The sequence below is a fragment of the Abramis brama genome (genome assembly GCF_963993115.1).
Source record: "Abramis brama genome assembly, chromosome: 4".
Taxonomy (NCBI): domain Eukaryota; kingdom Metazoa; phylum Chordata; class Actinopteri; order Cypriniformes; family Leuciscidae; genus Abramis; species Abramis brama.
In genome coordinates this window covers 907,319-928,644 of record NC_139966.1, presented here as the reverse complement: position 1 = coordinate 928,644, position 21,326 = coordinate 907,319, and the positions used below count along the sequence as shown (strand labels likewise).

Below are 21,326 nucleotides of genomic sequence, written 5' to 3'. Positions count from 1 at the left end.
CAATTACATTGTGCTTTTCTTGTTCAGGTGTCCCATGTGTAATTTCACTGCTCAGTCTTGTGAGAGTTTGTCTTCAGTTCTTCAGTCCTCAAACACCGCCCTGAGAGAGCTGGACCTGAGTAACAATGACCTGCAGGATTCTGGAGTGAAGCTTCTTTCTGATGGACTGAAGAGTCCAAACTGTCAGCTGCAGACACTGAGGTCTGAATTCAAATACTAACATTTGATTTTATTTTGCATTAATTATGTAAAAATCACTCTGCTAAGATTTATTCTGTATGCAATTACATTGTGATTTTCTTGTTTAGGTGTCCCATGTGTAATTTCACTGCTCAGTCTTGTGAGAGTTTGTCTTCAGTTTGTCTTTAGTTACAACAGAGAGTATAATGGGGATAAAGGAGAATTCATTTGTTACATTTATATAACACTTTTCTGGGTACAGTCTATGAAGTAATGTATCTAATTAGTGAAATATTTAACAAAATATAGTAACGCCTATCTCTAGAGCGCATCCCTTTTTCACAGACATCAGTGGAAAGTTTGTAGTTTGGTCGGATATATAAATGGCAAAGAAAGTAAAACGAAGCATGTATTACTAACGTTAACTGGCGAGAGAGAGAGAGACAGAGCACTTCTGTTGTATGCTCTTGGTTGCTGATCGTTCACTCAGCACACGTGTCATTTGGATAAAAACTAAATCGTATTAGTAAGTAAAACATGAACTGTTACATGATTTATGTATAAGGAGTGGTTCCCCACATTATTACAGGACATTTGCAGGTCAAGGAATTTAATGATCGCAAACATCCGAAGCGCGCCCTTAAAATGCCTCAGACAGTGTGTGAATTGAATTGAATTCTCTTTCATGTCATGCGCTTGAATGGACAAATTCACATAAAATTCTGTAAAACATCCATCTTAGCAAACATCCTAGTAAACATAGTTGGTTATATCTTAATATGTGTAATCAAAGAAAACGCATATACAGTACAGCAGGCTATATTGGATGTGCATTCGGTCAGCAGCGGCCTAATAAAAGACTAATGTTTCTGACTGTTAATCAAACTACAAACACAAAGTAATCACTCCCTGCTATTGACTAAATAACTTTTTAACTTTATAAAATATTAATTGATATTTAATTTATACAGTGATGAATATGCAGTATTATTTCACATTTGATTACTTTAATCAAATGATATACCTGAAAACTATTGTTAGACCTACCTGAAAAACCCTAAAACAACGGTTTATTTAATTTGTTGCCTTTCTTTGTTCTATTGTATATGTTCCGCCCTTTGGCGTTTAGTTCGTTTCCTAGTCGGACCCGTTTTAGTGACGGACTTAGTGTTCGAGCCGAGCAACAGCGCTGAAATCACCCACGAGTCTGCGTCAAATCTTTGTTTGCAAGTACCGTATATACCCGAATATAAGACGAGGTTTTTGTCCTAAAAATAGGCTGAAAAATGGGGGGTCGTCTTATATTCGCGATATAGACAAAATCACGGGGGGAAAGGGAGAAAGAACAACGGAATAAATATGAAATAGTGACTGAAACGCGACCCATTAAGACAAATGATTTCGGCTATACTTGCATGTAAAATTAGAGAAGCAACATCTGTGTTTAACTGAATTGCGCGAGACGCAGAGAGAGCGAGCGAGAGAGAGAGAGAGGTGCGCGCACGAGACGCAGAGAGAGAGAGAGAGAGAGAGAGAGAGAGAGAGAGAGAGAGAGAGAGAGAGAGAGAGAGAGAGAGAGAGAGAGAGAGAGAGAGAGAGAGAGAGAGAGAGAGAGAGAGAGAGAGAGAGAGAGAGAGAGAGAGAAGGTGCGCGCGCACTGGAAGAGAGAGAATGAATTATCACTGCAATTTTCAAATAAAATTATTTTATGTTGAAAACCAGATTTTTTTCCACAAAAATCTCTTTTTGTCCCAAAAATAAGTCTGGAAAATGGGGGGGTCGTCTTATATTCAGGGTCGTCTTATAGTCGGGTATATACGGTAATTTTTTTTGTCAGAATTGTGGTTTCTGTATGATGTATATGTCTACATCAAGTAATGTGTGTTATTACGTTCGTGACTATCAGTTTCATCGCATATGCTCTAGATTGAAGCCTTTTGTTTTCTGACTCACTGATTTATCTGCTCAGCAACGAGCCTCGGCGCTTCCCCTCAGATTAATTGGTTGATTTATTTACATCTGTTGATTCATATAGATTATACATGTAACAGTCTAGCAGATAGTTTGGTGTTACTGAGGATGTTTGTTTAATTTCTATGCAGTAAGAACATCTGTAGTTTATTGTGTAAAGTGTTGACATAGAGAATAGCCTACTGTTTAACCATATTGAGTTACTGGGTAATTTTATATTTGATTGTGTAAAAAAGACAACAGACGTTACACTTTTGTAATGTTTATTTTCTGTTTACTCTTTCAGTCTTACAGACTTAAATGGGGGGAAAAAACTTGAGAAATAAAACTGAGGAAGAAAAGAGAACAAAAGATAAAACATCAATCCTCAACAAGACTTCTGGAGTTTCTCTTCATTGCTGTTAACTATCTGTCTAGCTGTACAAATCAGACGTCGTACATGCGAGGGCAGAATAGTATATATTTGTGCAATTTTTAATTTGATTATTTGTTCTTATTTTATTACGAACTTCTTACTTGTCTTTAATAATGTTTTAAATCTACATTATTTGGCTAGTAGTTTTGATGTGGTATCAAAATTGGAATAGAGAATTGTGATATGTCACTAGTATCAAAAAATTCTAACCACTGACCCAATCCTCAGCACTGAGCCCTGCTGGAGCGGCTCTAAATATGTGCTGTGCTATTAAATGAAAGATAAAATATGATAGAGCAATAGGGTCCTGAGGGTCGAAACGTTGCCTTGTTTAATAAAATCCATTTGGAAGCAGTTAACGTCAGTGTGCGGACTTCACACTTCTTTATTTTTGTTTATATCACTCAGTTGTCCTGCACCTGAGCCCAATCTGGGTGTTTGGGATGTGCACACCAGCTTCGTGTTTTTGATTCTCCAGTACCTGTTTATAACAATAATTAGTTAACACTAAGTTGTCAACACTTTGGAAAAAATTATAATTTGTTGTTACACTACATCCTTATGCATCACTTTCTGCTCATTCAGTAAATGCACAGCTAAACAGAAGTGTTTTGAGTCTGGATTTGAATGTGACTACTGTAGGAGCACATCTGATCTCTTCTGGAAGCTGGTTCCAGCATAATAGCTAAAAGCAGACTCGCCATGCTTAGAGTGAACCCCTGGTGTTTCTAGCTGGTGTGATCCTAATGATCTGAGTGATCTGTTGGGTTTATATTCAGTGCAGCACATCTGCAATGTATTGAGGTCCTAGGCCATTGAATGATTTATATACCAGTAATAATACTTTAAAATCAATCCTAAATCTAACTGGGAGCCAGTGTAAAGACCTGAGGACTGGTGTGATATGTTTATATGTTCTGGTTCTGCTCAGAATCCTGGCGGCAGCGTTCTGTATGAGCTGCAACTGTCTTATGGTCTTTTTGGGAAGGCCAGTGAGGAGTCCATTACAATAATCCACCCTGCTGGTGATGAAAGCATGAACAAGTTTCTCTAAACCAAGGGTTCTCAACTCAGGCCCTCAAGATCCACTTTCCTGCAGAGTTTAACTCCAACCCTGACCAGACTCACCTGACTGCAACTTTCTAGTAATCCAGATGACCTTGATTAGCTTGTTCAGGTGTATTTGATAAGGGTTTGAGCTAAACTCTGCCAGAGAGTGGATCTCAAGGGCCTGAGTTGAGAACCCCTGTTATAAACCCTACATGAAAAACACATTAATATTGCTGGTTGTTTTGTTCTCCACACAGGTTACATAGCTGTAATCTCACAGCTCAGTGTTGTGAGAATTTGTCTTCAGTTCTTCAATCCTCAAACACTGCCCTGAGAGAGCTGGACCTGAGTAACAATGACCTGCAGGATTCTGGAGTGAAGCTTCTTTCTGTTGGACTGAAGAGTCCAAACTGTCAGCTACAGACACTGAGGTAAATGGTTTTCCATTAAACAATTAATATAAAAATATATTATCATAATAAATAATGATGACATTTTGTCAACAAATCTGCTCTCAAAGGAATGCCAGAACAAGAGACAAAAACAACATTTGCAGGGATGTAATTGACCATTTTGCAAATTACATTTGCAATCAAAAAATAATGCATTCAATACCAATATTCATCACCACACCAATTAACATCATCTCTGGGGCTTGACCTTGCTACCTGCATTCTGGTGCAAAAATCTTACTTGAACATCGATCTTATCCAGGATGATTCCTCGCATCAAAATCCCCAGTAATGTACACTGCTCAGTGTTTGTATAATCCACATTCAGAGTGTTAAAAAAGTAATGAAGCAGTGTAGAAGTTAATGAGATAATTATGGTGAGAGAAATTAAAAATGTCACTTCAGGGTTTCACCCCTATACCTAAACTCACTACTTAGGTGTCCTTTACCTTTACTGTTCCTAAAGCCTGGTTCATACTGTAAGATTTTGGCCACAATTAGGCTGTCAGGGACACATTTTGTGAACCCTTGAAAAGATTCCTCTGCTCCTAGGTCAAAATTTGAAATGTTTGTTCACTAATATTACATGTAATAATACATTAAAATGGTCAATCATTGACTATTGCGATAAAATTTGACTTCATATGAAATTCTGGTAGTGTGACTTCTATGACAACCGTGAGAAAAGCATGATCATAATTAATGCTATGCTAATTAATGTTTTTGTTAATTTTAAGAAAGAATCTACAGAAAATAACAGCTGAAAATACAAACTATGCAGTTTGTGAATGCCAAACTAATGTCATGTGGACTGTTGCTGTATGTCTTTGTAGATTGTCTGGCTGTATGGTGACAGAGGAAGGCTGTGGTTATGTGTCTTCAGCTCTGAGTTCAAACCCCTCACACCTGAGAGAGCTGGATCTGAGCTACAATCACCCAGGAGATTCAGGAGTCAAGCTGCTCACTGATAAACTGGATAAACTCAAGTATGTAGAGCAGGAAGAGTTTTGATTAAACATCTCAAAACACAGCATTACAATCTACACTTATTACAAACCAGTTACTACATTTTACTACATTTTACTACATTTCATAAAGTTCTTATTGAGAATTTATAGAGGTTTAGCTCTAGTTATACCACGGGGCTGTTGAATGCTTCATTCTGATTGGTTGATGAACATTCTAAGGTGTGCAATTATTTTCAGTAAACGCACAGGAAAAGTAGTTCTACCAGAAAGACCAGCGTCAGTTTCTGCGAACGTTATAATGGGTGTTATCCGGGCTTAAATACTCCATATTTCCAGTGGTTATTGGCTAGATTTGAGGTCAATGAATGAAGTGTTTAATGAATGACGTGATATCAAACCGCATAGGTCACGAAAAGGGAAACTACCACCAAAACCAGAGTTTGTATAGATAGTATACTTGCCTAAGGAGGTTTTATAGGCAAGGTTTATGATATGCGGTGAACTTACCTTACTCTTGCTAGTAACAAAGTTATCTTTAGTGTTAACGAAAGAGGATGTGAGTAATGTATAATGTGGTTAAGTTCGGAGAGTCGCATAAGTCTAATGTGCATTAAGACCGCATGTGATGACCCTTAAGAGGCAGCGGCATCAGTAAATAGATCCAAAGCTATGGACGATTCGGGAATGCCATTATAGAAAAAAGATATGCCGTTCCAGCTTTGAAGCAGGTTGTTCCAGAAACTGAGATCGGACAGGCCCCCCTTATCTAAGACTTAGTATCGCTAAATTGTGACATATTATGCCACTTTTTACAAGATGTAATATAAATCTTTGGTATCCCCAGAATGTGTCTGTGAAATTTCAGCTCAAAATACCCCCCAGAACATTTATTATAGCTTGTCAAATTTGCCCCTTTTTGGGTGTGAAAAAAAACTCGCCATTTTTTGTGTGTCCCTTTAAATGCAATTGAGCTGCTGCTCTCCGCCTCCGTTCAGAAGAGGGCCAATCCTTTATACGAGGTTCGGATAAACTGGCAATAACGAAACGCAGGAATAATTTTACTCTTTTGAATGGTTAGTGGATACATTTTTGTTGTGGAGTTACATTGATTAATCTCACTTGCATGTACCGTCATATTTAACTTTGTAACAGTTTGTAACAGTTGTAACACGCCCTGAAAGCTAATGGGACAAAATGTAATTGTAAAACTGTTACAACTTTTACACAAGTTTTACACAGTTCCCTGAGGTCTTTATAGGACAGCTGTTTTTTTTCTCTTTCTTTGGGTCAAATAGTGTTCTGTGCTCGTCTGTACAGCAACGACAGAACAGTTTGCATGTTATGCTCGAACTTTTGTCATTGCCTTAAAACTGGTTACACAGTTGTCACTTGCAAAATCCATGGACTGGAAAAAAAAAAATATGGAAGTAGTGTCCTTGACATCACCCATAGTTTTCTGAAGAGCATTTTTTAAAGCCCAAAGTCGGCGGAGCTGGTCGTCAATGAAAATAGGCAAAAAGGCAAGATTAGCTGAGGTGACGTGACTCTCACTGATATCAGACAAAAGCACCTGCGTGAAGTTGCCCCCCCACACAACGCAAAACTTCGCCAAAATATGCTCAATCGTTTGTGCTCCGTTTGAGCTGTAAAAAGTTTTGTTTGTGCTGCTTCAGTTTTTTAGATATTAAAAGAATATTTTTAGGTCATTCTGAGGTCACTCAGCCCCCTCACATGATCCAAATTCAACCAAAATAGTCTCGTTCGTTTGTGCTTCGTTTGTGCTGGTATGTGCCGGTAAAGGTTTCATTTGTGCTGCGTCGGGTTTCAAAATATCAGACATTTAATTATAGATGATGATGTCACCAGCCCCCCCCCCACATGCTTCAAATTCACCCAAAATATGCTCAATCGTTTGTGCTGGTTTGTGCAGTAAAAATTTTTGTTTGAGCCGTTTCGTTTTTTTAGATATTAAAATAATATTTTTAGGTCATTCTGAGGTCACTCAGAACCCCACATGCTCCAAATTCACCCAAAATAGTTTTGTTCGTTTGTGCTTCGTTTGTGCTGGTTTGTGCCAGTAAAATTTTCGTTTGTGCTGCGTCGGGTTTTAAAATATTAGACATTAAATTATTGTTGATGACGTCACCAGCCCCCCACATGCTCCAAATTCACCCAAAATAGTCTCGTTCGTTTGTGCTTCGTTTGTGCCGGTAAAAATTTTGTTTGTGCTGCGTCGGGTTTTACAATATTAGACATTAAATCAATTTATAAATGTTGATATTTATTAGGCCTATTATTAGATGTATTGCATTTTATTTCGGGTTTGTCATTTATTCAATCTCTTACCAAAATGCTAGATGCTGATAAAGATGATTTAATAGAACTTCAACTTCTTATCAGTGATTTGTAGTTTTGTAATGTTTATTAAAATCGTCATGGTGTTCAGACATTATGCCAGACTCTTTTTCTGTCACTCACTTTCTCTCTGGGCAAAATGAATTTCTGCATGTGTGCCATCAAGTCGTAGTTTAATGTAACTTCAGCAATTTTGGGCATGAGAACAGCAAAAATATCCTCGAGGTGAGCACATTTTTAAAGTTGAATTGAAGAAGACTTTCTGTCATCACATAATTTGTTCAATAAACAATTATCTTTACTTCATGCACTGGTCTCTCCTGATTGTATTTTTTATTTATTTAGAAAATGAGTCTCATCTACTACACTTCACTGCCACCACTAGGGGCAAGTGACACTTCTGTTCAAGAATGCTCTTGTATAAAATAGTGTAGAGTAGGTGAAGAAAAGGTCGATACATATCAAACTACAAAAGTCATTACTAATCCAAATTTCTGGCCAATGTAAGTATACATTGTTTCAAAACTCAGTTACAATATTAGCAGCTTCAAGAATAATTGTACAACATTCAAGAGAGCTAAGATTGTCCATGGTTATTGAACAGAAAACTCATTAATAACACTTATATTACTAATTTAGCTATGAAATGCTGATTACAGTTGCAACAAGCTGTGTTTTAGTATAAAACAATGAACATGGGTCACATGTGTAACTGAAGGCTAGTTAACATTTCATAGCTAAATTAGTGATATTAGTATTAGCAATGACTTTTCTGTTCAATAGACAATGACAATTTAGGGGTCAACATTACCATATTGGTCCTAATATAAGATATATTATCCAGCTACATTATCCTTAATATTTTATATTATCCTTATATTCAGACCAATACAGTAATAGATGAAAAAAAAAAAATTTTGGAGTCAGGATTATTGAGTTGTTTTACTAGTCGACAGGGATTCCATTTTCACAGTCCTGTGTTCATCAAAAGAGGCCAGAGCTTAGTAAATAGCTAGACAACAAAATCACTGCTAAGGCACTATACACTTTTGTTAAATTAAACAGACACAACACCTGGACTGCTTTAGGGTTTACTCATGAAAGTGATCATGAAACAAGTGGCAGTAGTGATGGACACTGATTTTGAGCCAGGGTCCCTTTCCTTCAGTCCAAAAGATTGCTGGACTTTTGATTTTGAAGTTCCATTTCAGAAATGGATTGAATTTATGCCTGAAACGGTTATGTACAAAAACAAGTTCTCTAAAACAAAACAAAAAAGGAATACACTATTTTGAAGCCTGGTATCTGGACGCATGTGATAAATCATCACATTTGGCAAGAAGTGAAATGCCCCTGCACATTTGCCTTTAAAAGAGCCACGGTCTATCCATCAGCCACAGACAAATACATTGTAATCAGAGGCAACTGTAAGGAGTGTCGTGGCCACATTCACATAAAATGTGACAAAAAGCCTGAAATAAACAGCACAATGATGTTCAAGTGTTCACTTAAAAACACTGATGACTCCCTGCACACTGGCTGTTCCAAGTGTGCGATGTCTGGTAACTTGCGTGTGCAGATATCCAAAGAACTGTGTGAGGGAAGAATGGAACCCCATGCATCAGAGGCAACAAAGCTGATGGATTTTGGAGATCCTGAGCCAAGTCATCTGCCTAATTTGGCCACCCTGCGCAAAGCAAAGCAAGAGAGAAATTATTTAGAATTAGGCGACAAGGATCCTATTTTGTCACTGCAGATGTTAAAATACAGTGCATCTCACAGTGGTAGCATTAAAGACATTGGACTGGACAAGTTCTTCTGTCACTATTGGAGTCAAACACAAATGTACACTCACCTAAAGGATTATTAGGAACACCTGTTCAATTTCTCATTAATGCAATTATCTAATCAACCAATCACATGGCAGTTGCTTCAATGCATTTAGGGGTGTGGTCCTGGTCAAGACAATCTCCTGAACTCCAAACTGAATGTCAGAATGGGAAAGAAAGGTGATTTAAGCAATTTTGAACGTGGCATGGTTGTTGGTGCCAGACGGGCCGGTCTGAGTATTTCACAATCTGCTCAGTTACTGGGATTTTCACGCACAACCATTTCTAGGGTTTACAAAGAATGGTGTGAAAAGGGAAAAACATCCAGTATGCGGCAGTCCTGTGGGCGAAAATGCCTTGTTGATGCTAGAGGTCAGAGGAGAATGGGCCGACTGATTCAAGCTGATAGAAGAGCAACTTTGACTGAAATAACCACTCGTTACAACCGAGGTATGCAGCAAAGCATTTGTGAAGCCACAACACGCACAACCTTGAGGTGGATGGGCTACAACAGCAGAAGATCCCACCGGGTACCACTCACCTCCACTACAAATAGGAAAAAGATTACAATTTGCACGAGCTCACCAAAATTGGACAGTTGAAGACTGGAAAAATGTTGCCTGGTCTGATGAGTCTCGATTTCTGTTGAGACATTCAGATGGTAGAGTCAGAATTTGGCGTAAACAGAATGAGAACATGGATCCATCATGCCTTGTTACCACTGTGCAGGCTGGTGGTGGTGGTGTAATGGTGTGGGGGATGTTTTCTTGGCACACTTTAGGCCCCTTAGTGCCAATTGGGCATCGTTTAAATGCTACGGCATACCTGAGCATTGTTTCTGACCATGTCCATCCCTTTATGACCACCATGTACCCATCCTCTGATGGCTACTTCCAGCAGGATAATGCACCATGTCACAAAGCTCGAATCATTTCAAATTGGTTTCTTGAACATGACAATGAGTTCACTGTACTGAAATGGCCCCCACAGTCACCAGATCTCAACCCAATAGAGCATCTTTGGGATGTGGTGGAACGGGAGCTTCGTGCCCTGGATGTGCATCCCACAAATCTCCATCAACTGCAAGATGCTATCCAATCAATATGGGCCAACATTTCTAAAGAATGCTTTCAGCACCTTGTTGAATCAATGCCACGTAGAATTAAGGCAGTTCTGAAGGCGAAAGGGGGTCAAACACAGTATTAGTATGGTGTTCCTAATAATCCTTTAGGTGAGTGTATATGTACAAGACATTATCAAAGACATCTACAAACCCCACAGGGAGCTTTGATGCAACTGGCTCAGTGGTGAGAAAACTAGAGACCAAATGGCAAATCTGGCCATGTATTCCTATATCAGGGTGTTGTCAAGTGTCCCAGTGGTGCAAATGCTGTCAGAGAGTCATGATGTTAATGCCATAACACATTGGCTGACAGAATGGATACGCAGGTGCACCTACTCCAAAAGAGGTTGTGAGTGACTTTTCTCTGGCTTTGCTCTGAGCTTTGGTCAAGGCTTTACTCCTCATCCTGATCTTAAGACCTACATCAATGAGTGTTGTGGAGTCTTACTCTGTAAACAGTCAGCAAAAGTCCAACCTTGTATTGTGCGGGTTGATGTTGCACACTGCATCAAGATGATCTGCCGGTGGGACTGCTTGAAAAAAAAAAAAAAACACATCGCATTCAAGATTTCTTTGTGAGGTCAATAGCTCAGCTTCTCATGTCACAATCCATGGACGATGCAAGAGAGCTACTAAGATAAATTACTATTGTGGCTCTCAGCGAAGCAGAGGGAAACGACTGCTCTGGAGCCCCCCTCATTTCAGAAAGGTGCAAGAAATACATGAAAGCCCGAATTGCAGAAGAGTGTGTCATCATTCCAGATGTAGAGGGTGCGGACCTGGAGGAAGTGGATCCATGTGACCAAACACAGACAGACCTGCGGCAGTGGGTAACAGACATATGAGGAGAGCAGGTCACTTGCCGTAGCTAATGGTGATCATGACAAATATGCACTTCCTTCCTGAGATTATTCCCAATATAATCTGGCTTGCAAATTACTTACCACTCTGGACAGGGGTAATGATCCCTCACTTCCGGAGCTCCAACATCACCGCAAGTTCAGCCAATGTCGAAGCCGAGTTCAAAAACATCAAACGTGGCCTTTTCAAGCATGAAAACTTGCCTATTCGAGTAGATCGATTCATTGCTCGGCATCTGTCCTTCACTGAAGGCAACATGCGTATTTTTTCTACAAAACAAAAGAGTGTGGAAAAAGGTGAAGAGGATGAAGCTGTTGCGACAGTTGTTGACACAGGAGTCAATCCACTACCCACCACAATCTCCAGTGTAGATGGAAGGCCAGAAATGGATGCTTCCTGCTCTGGGAAGTCTGACACTGTCACAAACATCCATCCAACAGATGACGAAGCTGTTGAAAACTGGAAAGGCTTAGCGGTTCCACCCAAAGAGAGGAAGAGGAGTTCATACCTCTTTTCTTGTCCTGAATGGCTCCATGCAGATCCATCTGTGAGGGGGAAAAGACTCAAAGTGGACTTGTTGAAAAATGGAAACATGTGCATTTGATGCTTTTTGTCAATGCTTATGTTGTGCTTTCTGCGGTAGTGTCACTTTTGAAAATAGTTTGCAATGAGGATTCCAGCAACCTCCTCCAGCTAGTGAAATCCATCACCACAAAGGGTCTGAATACACAGGCCTACATAGAGAGGGCAGAGCTGCTGAGTGAAATATTCAAAGCTGTCCGACTGAAGTCTGGTGCTCTCCAAATCGATGCACAATGCCACATCTCCACTATCATTGAAAAGTCAATGACAAAACGCGCTTGTGTTTCATTAACAAAACAGTGCTCTTCACAGTATTGTGGTCTCAGTAAACAAGTCACAAGGGAAATTGCATTTGTTTGTACTTCTGTTGTTGTACTGCAGGCTTCTGGCATGGCTCATCTTCAGACCGCAGTGGAAGAAGGCCTTGACCTTCCGGAGTCCCCCTGCCTCAGGCCGATCCAAAGTCTGTCACAGTGTCCCTCTGCAATCAAGCCAGATACCTCAGGAAAAGTGCTCTGTGCAGGGAAAGTTTCTCACAGTTACAGTCTGGGAGAACTTATGTGGATTGACACTGACCTGGGAAGCAACTCCACAGAATTTCCTTTGTGTGAATTTCCCTCCAATCTGATGCTCCAAGGAGAGAGATTTACTTTACGGGCAGTCATTGCTTTTAGAGGAGGCTTAACCCAGGATGCTCTTGGACATTATGTGGCCTACTGCAGGAGGTCTTCATGTGTCTGGGAGATGTATGACGATTTTAATTTAATTTCACAAGTTAAATTATTTTTGTTGAACTTTTTGTATGCCACACACCCTTGTTTTCCTACTCCTGTTAGGAGAATTAGTGTGCTATTTTATGGAAGTTTGCACTCAAGTCTATTATTTTGTGTAGTATTTTTGGTTTGAAGACAGATCAGTACTAGTCAGTATTAAGTGTTTTTAAGTTTAAGTTTTTAAAGGTAAATGTTTTTGTTAATGGATGTTCGATAGTACATCATTAAATTTCAAATGTTAAATCATTTTGACTTATACCATGGGCTGTTTAAATACTCGATTCTGATTGGCTGGAAGGTGTGCAGTAAAACCGTTTAATGCACAGGTAGTTCCAGTCAGTTTGATTACAGTTCGAAATTAATCCGCTACATTGGTAACCATAGTAACACAGATACACTTACAAGCAGAGTGAGAGACGCATATGAAAACGTTTATTTAGGTAGGCTAAATGGATGAATTTTTCATATCGTTTAATTTGTATGGTGAATATGGCAACTCTGAGAAATGGGCCCAGGCACAAGACGAAATAGAAGACTTGGAGAAGACGTTGAATGACAAAAAGCGGCACAAAGAATTAACAATAAATAAATGACATGATTAGTTCAAATAAAGATTGCCTTGTCACTGTCAGTGTTGCATGTCATTCATAAATAATTTTAATAAATCCATTAAAGAATCATTAAGTTAGCTATATGCTTAAGCAAAGAGGGGACGTCAGCTGCTAGACTTTAAAGAAGAGACGCACACAGGTAACTCGCGCACGCATCTCTCTCTCTCTCTCTCTCTCTCTCTCTCTGTTCCTTCTCCTTCAGTTCTCTGTCTCTCTCTTTTAATAATGAATTTAAATAAATGTGAATTCATTCAAATAAAAGCAATCCAATGGCTCTACTTTATTTAAAGCGGTCGGAGTGCAAGAACTGACGAGCCTTAACTTAAGAAATAACCGTCATTTTTACACGTCTGTTAAAAAATGACACTGTAAACATCAGTTACAGCTTTAACTTATTTTTAACTTGGCAAATAACCAAGGTATAAGCGGGATAATCTACGGCTAGCCGTGCATTAAAGAATTTTAATGCACTTCGTAGAGGCAACTTCGCGTCGGGTGGTTCTTCGCCTCTACGTCGTGCATTAAAATCCTTTAATGCACGGCTAGCCGTGGATTATCCCTTACTTAATTAATTGAGTCATGAGTTTATACATAATAATAATAATAATAGTTATTAAATAAATGACACACACACACACACACACCCTATGTATGTATAAACACAGTACCAGTCAAAAGTTTGAAAATGTTTATTTTTTAATGTTTCTCAAAGAAGTCCCTTCTGCTCACCAAGGCTGTATTTATTTGATCAAAAATACAATAAAATTGCGAAATTTTCCATATATATTCAGTATATATTCCAATATAATACTTTTATATGTGAATATATAGTAAAGTGTAATTTATTCCTGTGATCAAAGCTGAATTTTCAGGATCATTACTTTTGTCTTCAGTGTCACATGATCCTTCAGAAATCATTCTTATATGCTTATGTTATAAATTTGATGCTCAAGAAACATTATCAATGTTGAAAAAAGTTGTGCTGTTTAATATAGTGCTCTTTTTTTTCTGGAAACCAAGATATACAACAATTCAAAGGTTTTGGTTAAGTAACTTTTATAAAAAATAATACTTTTATTTAGCAAGGACGCATTAAATTAATTAAAAGTGAAAAAAATATCATGGTTTCCACAAAAATATTAAGCATCCAAAACCCACGCAATGGGTATTCAACATTGATATGAGCACCAATAATAATTGAGCACACAATCAACATTTTACTATGATTTCTGAAGAATCATGTGACATTGAAAACTGGAGTAATGATACAGAAAATTCAGCTTTGACATCACAGGAATGAATTACATAGTAATTATATTAAAACAGAAAATAGATTTTTTAAAGTGTAATAATATTTAATAATTTTCAGTGTATGTTTGATTAAAAATAAATTTAGCTTTGGTGAGCTAAGAGACTTTATAATAATCCAAATTTTTGGCCCATACTGTATAGGCCTGTACACACACACACACACACACACACACACACACACACACACAAACACACACACCCTATGTATGTATAAACACAGCAAACAGATTATGGTGCATGTATTTATGCCAATGTTCATATGTGTTCAACACAACATAGCCTACAGTAAGTAAAAACACTTACCTTGGAGTTTGTGTTAAATGCCACACATCCTGTGATCCGCAGTGTCCGTTAAAAGTTGAAAACACACAGGATAACAGTTAAGTGAATATTGTGATTTGGTTTGCCATTTCGGTCTTACCTTGTTACTTCAACTGTAGCTACTGTAAAAAAAAAAAGAAAAAAAAAAGCCTGGTCTATAATTCTCTCTCATTCAGTGTCTAATATTGTAAAACCCGACACAGCACAAATGAAAATTTTACCAGCACAAACGAAGCACAAACAAACGAGACTATTTTGGGTGAATTTGGAGCATGTGGGGTTCTGAGTGACCTCAGAATGACCTACAAATATTATTTTAATATCTAAAAAACCGAAACGGCTCAAACTAAACGTTTTACTGCACAAACCAGCACAAACGGAGCACAAATGATTGAGCATATTTTGGCGAAGGTTTGCGTTGGGTGGAGGGCCGCAGGGTCACTTCACGCAGGTGACAAAAGCTTGTTCGGCTGTTCAGACTGATCGGTGGTTGACTTGAGCAGTGCATGCCGGTTAGAAATTCTGTCCTACTTGAGACAGCGCTGACGCCACGTGACTGTGACATATACCATCACAGTACGGCGAGAGTGATTCGAGATCAGTCGGAGGACTCAGCCAGCGCAGCTTCTCCAGAGGCATGAGCTCTGATGATGACAGCTTTCCTTTAACGAACTATCACATGTGTTTCGTGTTTATTCTCACACCTGCAGTTCCACTAATGCTCTCAAATCTGTTTTAAAAACAGTAAAGCTCTTTTCATGCAGTCACGATGTTATAATGTGTCATGTTTATAAAAATAAAACTGAATAAAAAGCATAGACACCACTACATTGATAGTATAGGCTTATTTTTAACTTTATTCGTGTGCAAACAAGCGCTGTATTAAGCAGTACTTGTAAAGTATTGAATGAAAATGTCTCTGAAGAGATTTAGCACTTCAGCTGTGATAAAGTATGCAAACACAGCGCGAGCGACACTATGGGAAGCAGAAAGTGTCCGACTTCACATCTCTGTTTTCAGCTCCTCCTCGCCTGCACACAACTCTCGCCGATCGGTTTCTTCCAGACGCAGCCGATGTCCAACACACCTAAACACTAGTAGTGACAGCAGCGGCAATCACCTGTCACTATAGTGGCTAAGCACTTAATTATGCAGAACTTCAAGGCTTGATATAATTTATACGGATGAGAACCGACTGAACTAGTGAAATGCCAAGAAGCTCCGGAGAAGTTGATGGGCCTAATGTTCTCTCTTTTGAAAGTGGAATGCCTACATTGCTGATCTTTTGTCTATTTAATTGGTCTATTTAGCGTATCAAATAATGATAATAACAATGATATTAATGATAATAATAATAGAAAAATGTAGAAAATGTGCAGATAGATTCATTGAAGTTATTGCAGAGAGGAACGCCTTTGAACACAGTAATAGGACAGCCTTTAGCATTGAGTGGCGTTTACAGGTTCAGCACCGTGTACAGCGACTGGAGCTCTGCTGACAAGAGCTTTAGCAGAATAATGCACTGTACGTGAGAACTACAAACTGCACAAGTCAGAGGTTTTTGGCTGCCAAAATGATGTAACAGCAGTTCAGTGTCTGTAACAGACAAGTCTAATATAGTGTTAGTTAGCGTGATAAAAGAGACGGATTTGCTGAGAACGATCTGTGATATTCATAAAATAATGTGCCCCCATATGTTTGATTAACCCTCTGAGGTCTGAGCTGTTTTCTGGGCCCTGGAGGTGTTCTGACATGCTCTGACATTTCTGGTTATTTATGTTTCTTGTGACATTTTCATGGCTAAAGTCTAATTACACTGTATTCAGCACAAACTCTGCTACAATAATATACAGGGGTGCAAACACATGTATGGTCAAAAAAGAGAGAGGTAATCGAAGCCCTCGTCCCGCGGCAAATATCCAGATACTACATTGCCACCATCCCCAATCCACCCCTATAGGCACATAGAGTCAAATGAAATTTAGAAAAACTATCTTGCACTTCTTCTTCTTGCTTTACTGCTACTTCCTGAAAACAATTTCACCTGATGATTTGAATAGCTCTTTTTGTAAAGAATGAATAATTCTAGGATGATTGGGGTAATTGTGTAGGGTAGGCCTAGTGCATTTGCATAGAAACTAATAAACAAAATACAAATATAAATACAATAAAACACAAATACACGAGAAATAAAGCAGTGCTTTATGTTTTTCAGGTAAATTAACTGTATTAAGTATTAATACAGTTTATCTTTTGACAAAACGTGATTTTTCTCTTTCTCTTTTGTTGTTTGATTAACTTTGGTGACACAAACAGCTGCAGGTATATTGGGTGCTGTCCCTTTAAGACGAATGCACCTATCTAATACCGGTAATGACACGCATCCGTTTTATTTTGACTGTGTTTACGGGGAAACTCGTTGAGACGGACACTGGCTTATTTTTTCGTGCACATGTCTGTTCAAACACAAATAGATAAGAAAGAAAAGGGAATTCGGTGTTCACGAACTTCACGTGCTGTCTGCGACTGCGTGGCTCTGTGCGCCGACAGACCATCTACATTTGGATGTTAAACATAATATGTATAGCCTGATACAGCAAAGACAACGTCGGCAGTATTGAAGGCAAAATAGGCTACAGAATACCCCCCCCCCCCCCCCTGAATATATCAACAGCGTAAAAGTTTGTAGTTTTGAGATAATGACATTTATGCGTGGTTTGTGAAAATACAAAAAAAAATTCTCACTGAAATAAGACCATGAAACCCATACTGATTATTTCTTTACAAGACTTTTGAAAATTGTATCACGTAGCCTAGAATATTTGCTCTAAAACTATGTGAAAATCACCCTGACTGCTCATTCAGATAAGACAATATATTGATTTAAAAAATTTACGACGTGTTTTGTGTAAGAAAGCTCTATGCGAGAGCTCATTAATATGTAAGCTTTTCACACCTGAGAAAGACAAAGACCCTCCCCTAACGGCCCTATTAGGAGCTATCAGGCCCTGTCATTCTGGGCAACCTTACACAATACTGTAAATGAGGAGATTTAAAAAATAATGGCTTTTAAATTGTTTGGATTTATTTACAACACAACATAATCCAAAGATACACAACAAATGCCAAAAAGCTCTTATTGAAAACAATGATCCAAAGACAGAGACCTTTGTGCCATTCCTAAAAACATTGTACATACCTTTAATTTCCAAGGTGTTTGATTTTCACTTTACCATGTACAGAGACTCATGTGCATGTTGAATTCAGCAGTCCTCAGTGTCATCTGGGCCCTGAAAAAAAAAAGTGAACATACTGATATCAAGAGAAAGGCCTGCACGATTTTGGGAATAAATTTTAGATTTTTCTGGTTAAAATTGTTTTTTAAAATTCACAGAATACACACACACACACACACACAAATGTTTCCAACAAGATATAATGAACAGTGAACACCAGGTTTGTTGTGCCTTGTAGGCATAAGCTATGCGCAGTGCTGGATAAAATAATAATAACCTATAACAGTATAAATCTTCCAAAAGATTTCAGTAACAACTAAGCTAGAGAAAAATATATTGATTATCATGTTACTTAAAATGTTTCCATTCGTGTTCCATATGAAATGAGATAATAGTAAAAACATGAAGCTGTTTGTTTTTCAAACGCGATCGCGATCCAAAATATGATACATTCAAACGCGATCGCGCTGCAAAATATGATACATTCAAATGCGATCACGATCCAAAATATGATACATTCAAATGCGATCAAGATCCAAAATATGATACATTCAAACGCGATCGCGCTGCAAAATATGATACATTCAAATGCGATCACGATCCAAAATATGATACATTCAAACGTGATCACGATCCAAAATAAGATACATTCAAACGCGATCGCGCTCAAATATAAAACATTATGGTTACCATATACATATCTACGTTTGAGCAGATATCCACAAACACAGTAACAGTAAACACGGGTCTAAATATTATAATATTCACCATCTAGCAACAGTTCAACTGCAATGTGAAATTTATGCAACAATAGCAAACTAATATGTAAGAATTTCTTACCTTATCTTTCTTGTCTTCAAATCGCGTTCTTCTTCTCCTGATGTAAATCCAATGTAAGGTCAGGCACATCTTTCAAACTCGACGAAAAGTGAAGGGAAGTGTTTTGGTGTTTTGTTGTTGAGGTAATGAGGGCGATCGCGTTCCATGTGGAGATTTGCATGTAATTATCTTTTGCGCGAGTGGGCGTGGTAAATTAAAAAATAATTAGGAAGCGTTTGAGAAGCTGGACATCTTGTTGGCTTTATACAAATTACTTAAACAGAGAATATTTGTTTTCGTTTTGAATTTATTTAATTTAAAAGTACACACTTATATGTTTATAAAGGTTTATGGCTCATAAATGTGTGACAAGTATTCGCTGAGTTTTGTTTCAGTTTATAGACGTGCTCAAGAAAAAAAAGTTCACCGCGACAGAGAGGCAAAACGCACACCCGGTTTATTTTCTTTATTTTACAAAAGCACAATGTTTTGATTTGATTGTAAGTGGACACATACAAAAGTAGAAATATCACAGATTCTTTTTTTGTATATTTCTTTTTTCTGTATGACCATAAATGACGGAGAAATTTAAGTTTATAGTGCTACAATGTGGAGAAAATCCAGCAAAAGTCGTTTGTCGACCTCAGAGGGTTAAAGTCTGCAATCATCACTTGGCATAAATCGAGTTCTTCCCAGCAATTGGGAAATGTTTGGCAAATATTGTCTCTGTAAATGTTGAAGGCAATAACAAATTCGGAGAAGGAGAGGTTGCGTTGCAGTCTTGGAAAAGCAGTTTTTAAGAAAACTGCCACGTCACCGCAGTCCACTATTTGTCGCTCTGCCGCTGGTGAAGGGAGCAGCAGAGTAACCAAAGTAATATCCTTACCTTGAATGAAGTTTGATCTTAGTAGAGGGGACACATTAACAGTGGCTGGTGGAACAAAGCACCCACCGAAAACTTGAGTAGTGATTGGCTAGATCTGTGGTTAATGAATGACGTGATATTAGAGTCTTCCCGGTAGAACTTGCGCTAGAGCTCCCATTTCTAGGCAGGTCTTGCCTAGCCTGGTTCTACCAGACTCTTGTACATTTCATTTGTACAGAGAGTCTGGAATCTCTCCATTGAGAAACGTTTACTTCCTTGTAGGCGGGTTCTCTGTTAAAGTTCAAAACTATTGGATCTGCCCAGAGTCACTCAGGATCTGCCATAGCCAATCGCTAACGTGTGGTCGTGACGTATGTCATGCGCCGAAACCGGCCGGAAACATTTACAAATTCAAAATGTATATTTGACACTAAGGACAGTGATGTATTCAGTCAACTGTCGAAGCTGGGTCTAATCATTAACAATACGCCGCTGCGGTCGTTTCGGATCTGCCGCAAATGCTGTACAGTGAGCACCAGGCTACTGCGCGATACGGAAACAACTTTTCTGCCTCCTTAACTTGGTCACTCCATTAGTGCAACAAGAGGGGAGACGACAACAACTATCGGCTTTGCATCCCTATCGTTCGCCTTAGCTAACTCATTCACCACTATAGAACTGCCATGGCAGTCATTTTGACCGTTTTGAATTTTATATCTGCAATAACTTTGTTGAAAAAATAAATACAATCCTGCTGGTACCTGACTTTTCCTAAAAGTGTCTGTATTTTCATTTAAAATGTTTTTCATATAAATTACCTATGTAAATTACACATAAGGCAAAAAAAACAACAAATGAACATATTTACCTATTTCGGCCATAAAACGGTCATATTGACCGGTATATTATTATACCAATATACACAACAATAAAATGTGGTAAAAAAAATACACTAAACATATTCAACAACAAATCATTTAAATGTAATGACATTCAGAACAGAACAAGAATGAAAAAATGAAATGCTTTATAAGCGAAAGTGAAAGTAAGCGGCGTTGGGCTCACGTAACTCTCTAATTAGAATCAAAATGTTTCAACCTATTTTTTACAGTCTATGGTTTCAACATTTGCGATGTATTTGGATGCTAAACTATTCTTTATCATAGGCTTTGAACTTCACTGACGTTCCAATATCGACGGAAAAAATCATCCTCTTCACACGCATAAAATGGTACGAATTGTAGCCTACTAGTACTGAGAAACAAACAGAGCAGTGGAATTTTTACATGTTAGGTTGACTATTTTATTATTATTCACTATAATGAACAGGCTGCAATGCTGGAATATGGTGTGTGTGTCGGCGGGCGCGGGCGCGATCGAACAGTGGAAACATGAAAACATCTCCGTCATTTTGTTCAGGCATCTACGAATATTATTTATTTATAAATTATAATTAAACTTGTTTAAATGTACAGTTTGGTGTTGTTTTGTTTTTAAAAGACATCCTAATACAATAAATGCATTAATCTCTCAATTAAGGATTTATCATTAAAGATATAGAGTTAAAAATATAGAATTCTGGCACTTCTAGTGCTAGCAGAGTG

At 38.2% G+C, this 21,326-nt stretch overlaps 1 protein-coding gene across 1 annotated transcript in view; it reads left to right on the top strand.

Moving 5' to 3' along the window:
• Positions 1-21,326, top strand: part of LOC311081537 (protein NLRC3-like) — an 85,032-nt gene that overhangs the window by 11,776 nt on the left and 51,930 nt on the right. Inside the window, exons 3-5 of the mRNA XM_084112082.1 lie at positions 28-201; positions 3,874-4,047; positions 4,902-5,054. Of these exons, the coding sequence (XP_083968208.1) occupies positions 28-201; positions 3,874-4,047; positions 4,902-5,054 (501 nt within the window). The remainder of the gene's footprint in view (positions 1-27; positions 202-3,873; positions 4,048-4,901; positions 5,055-21,326) is intronic.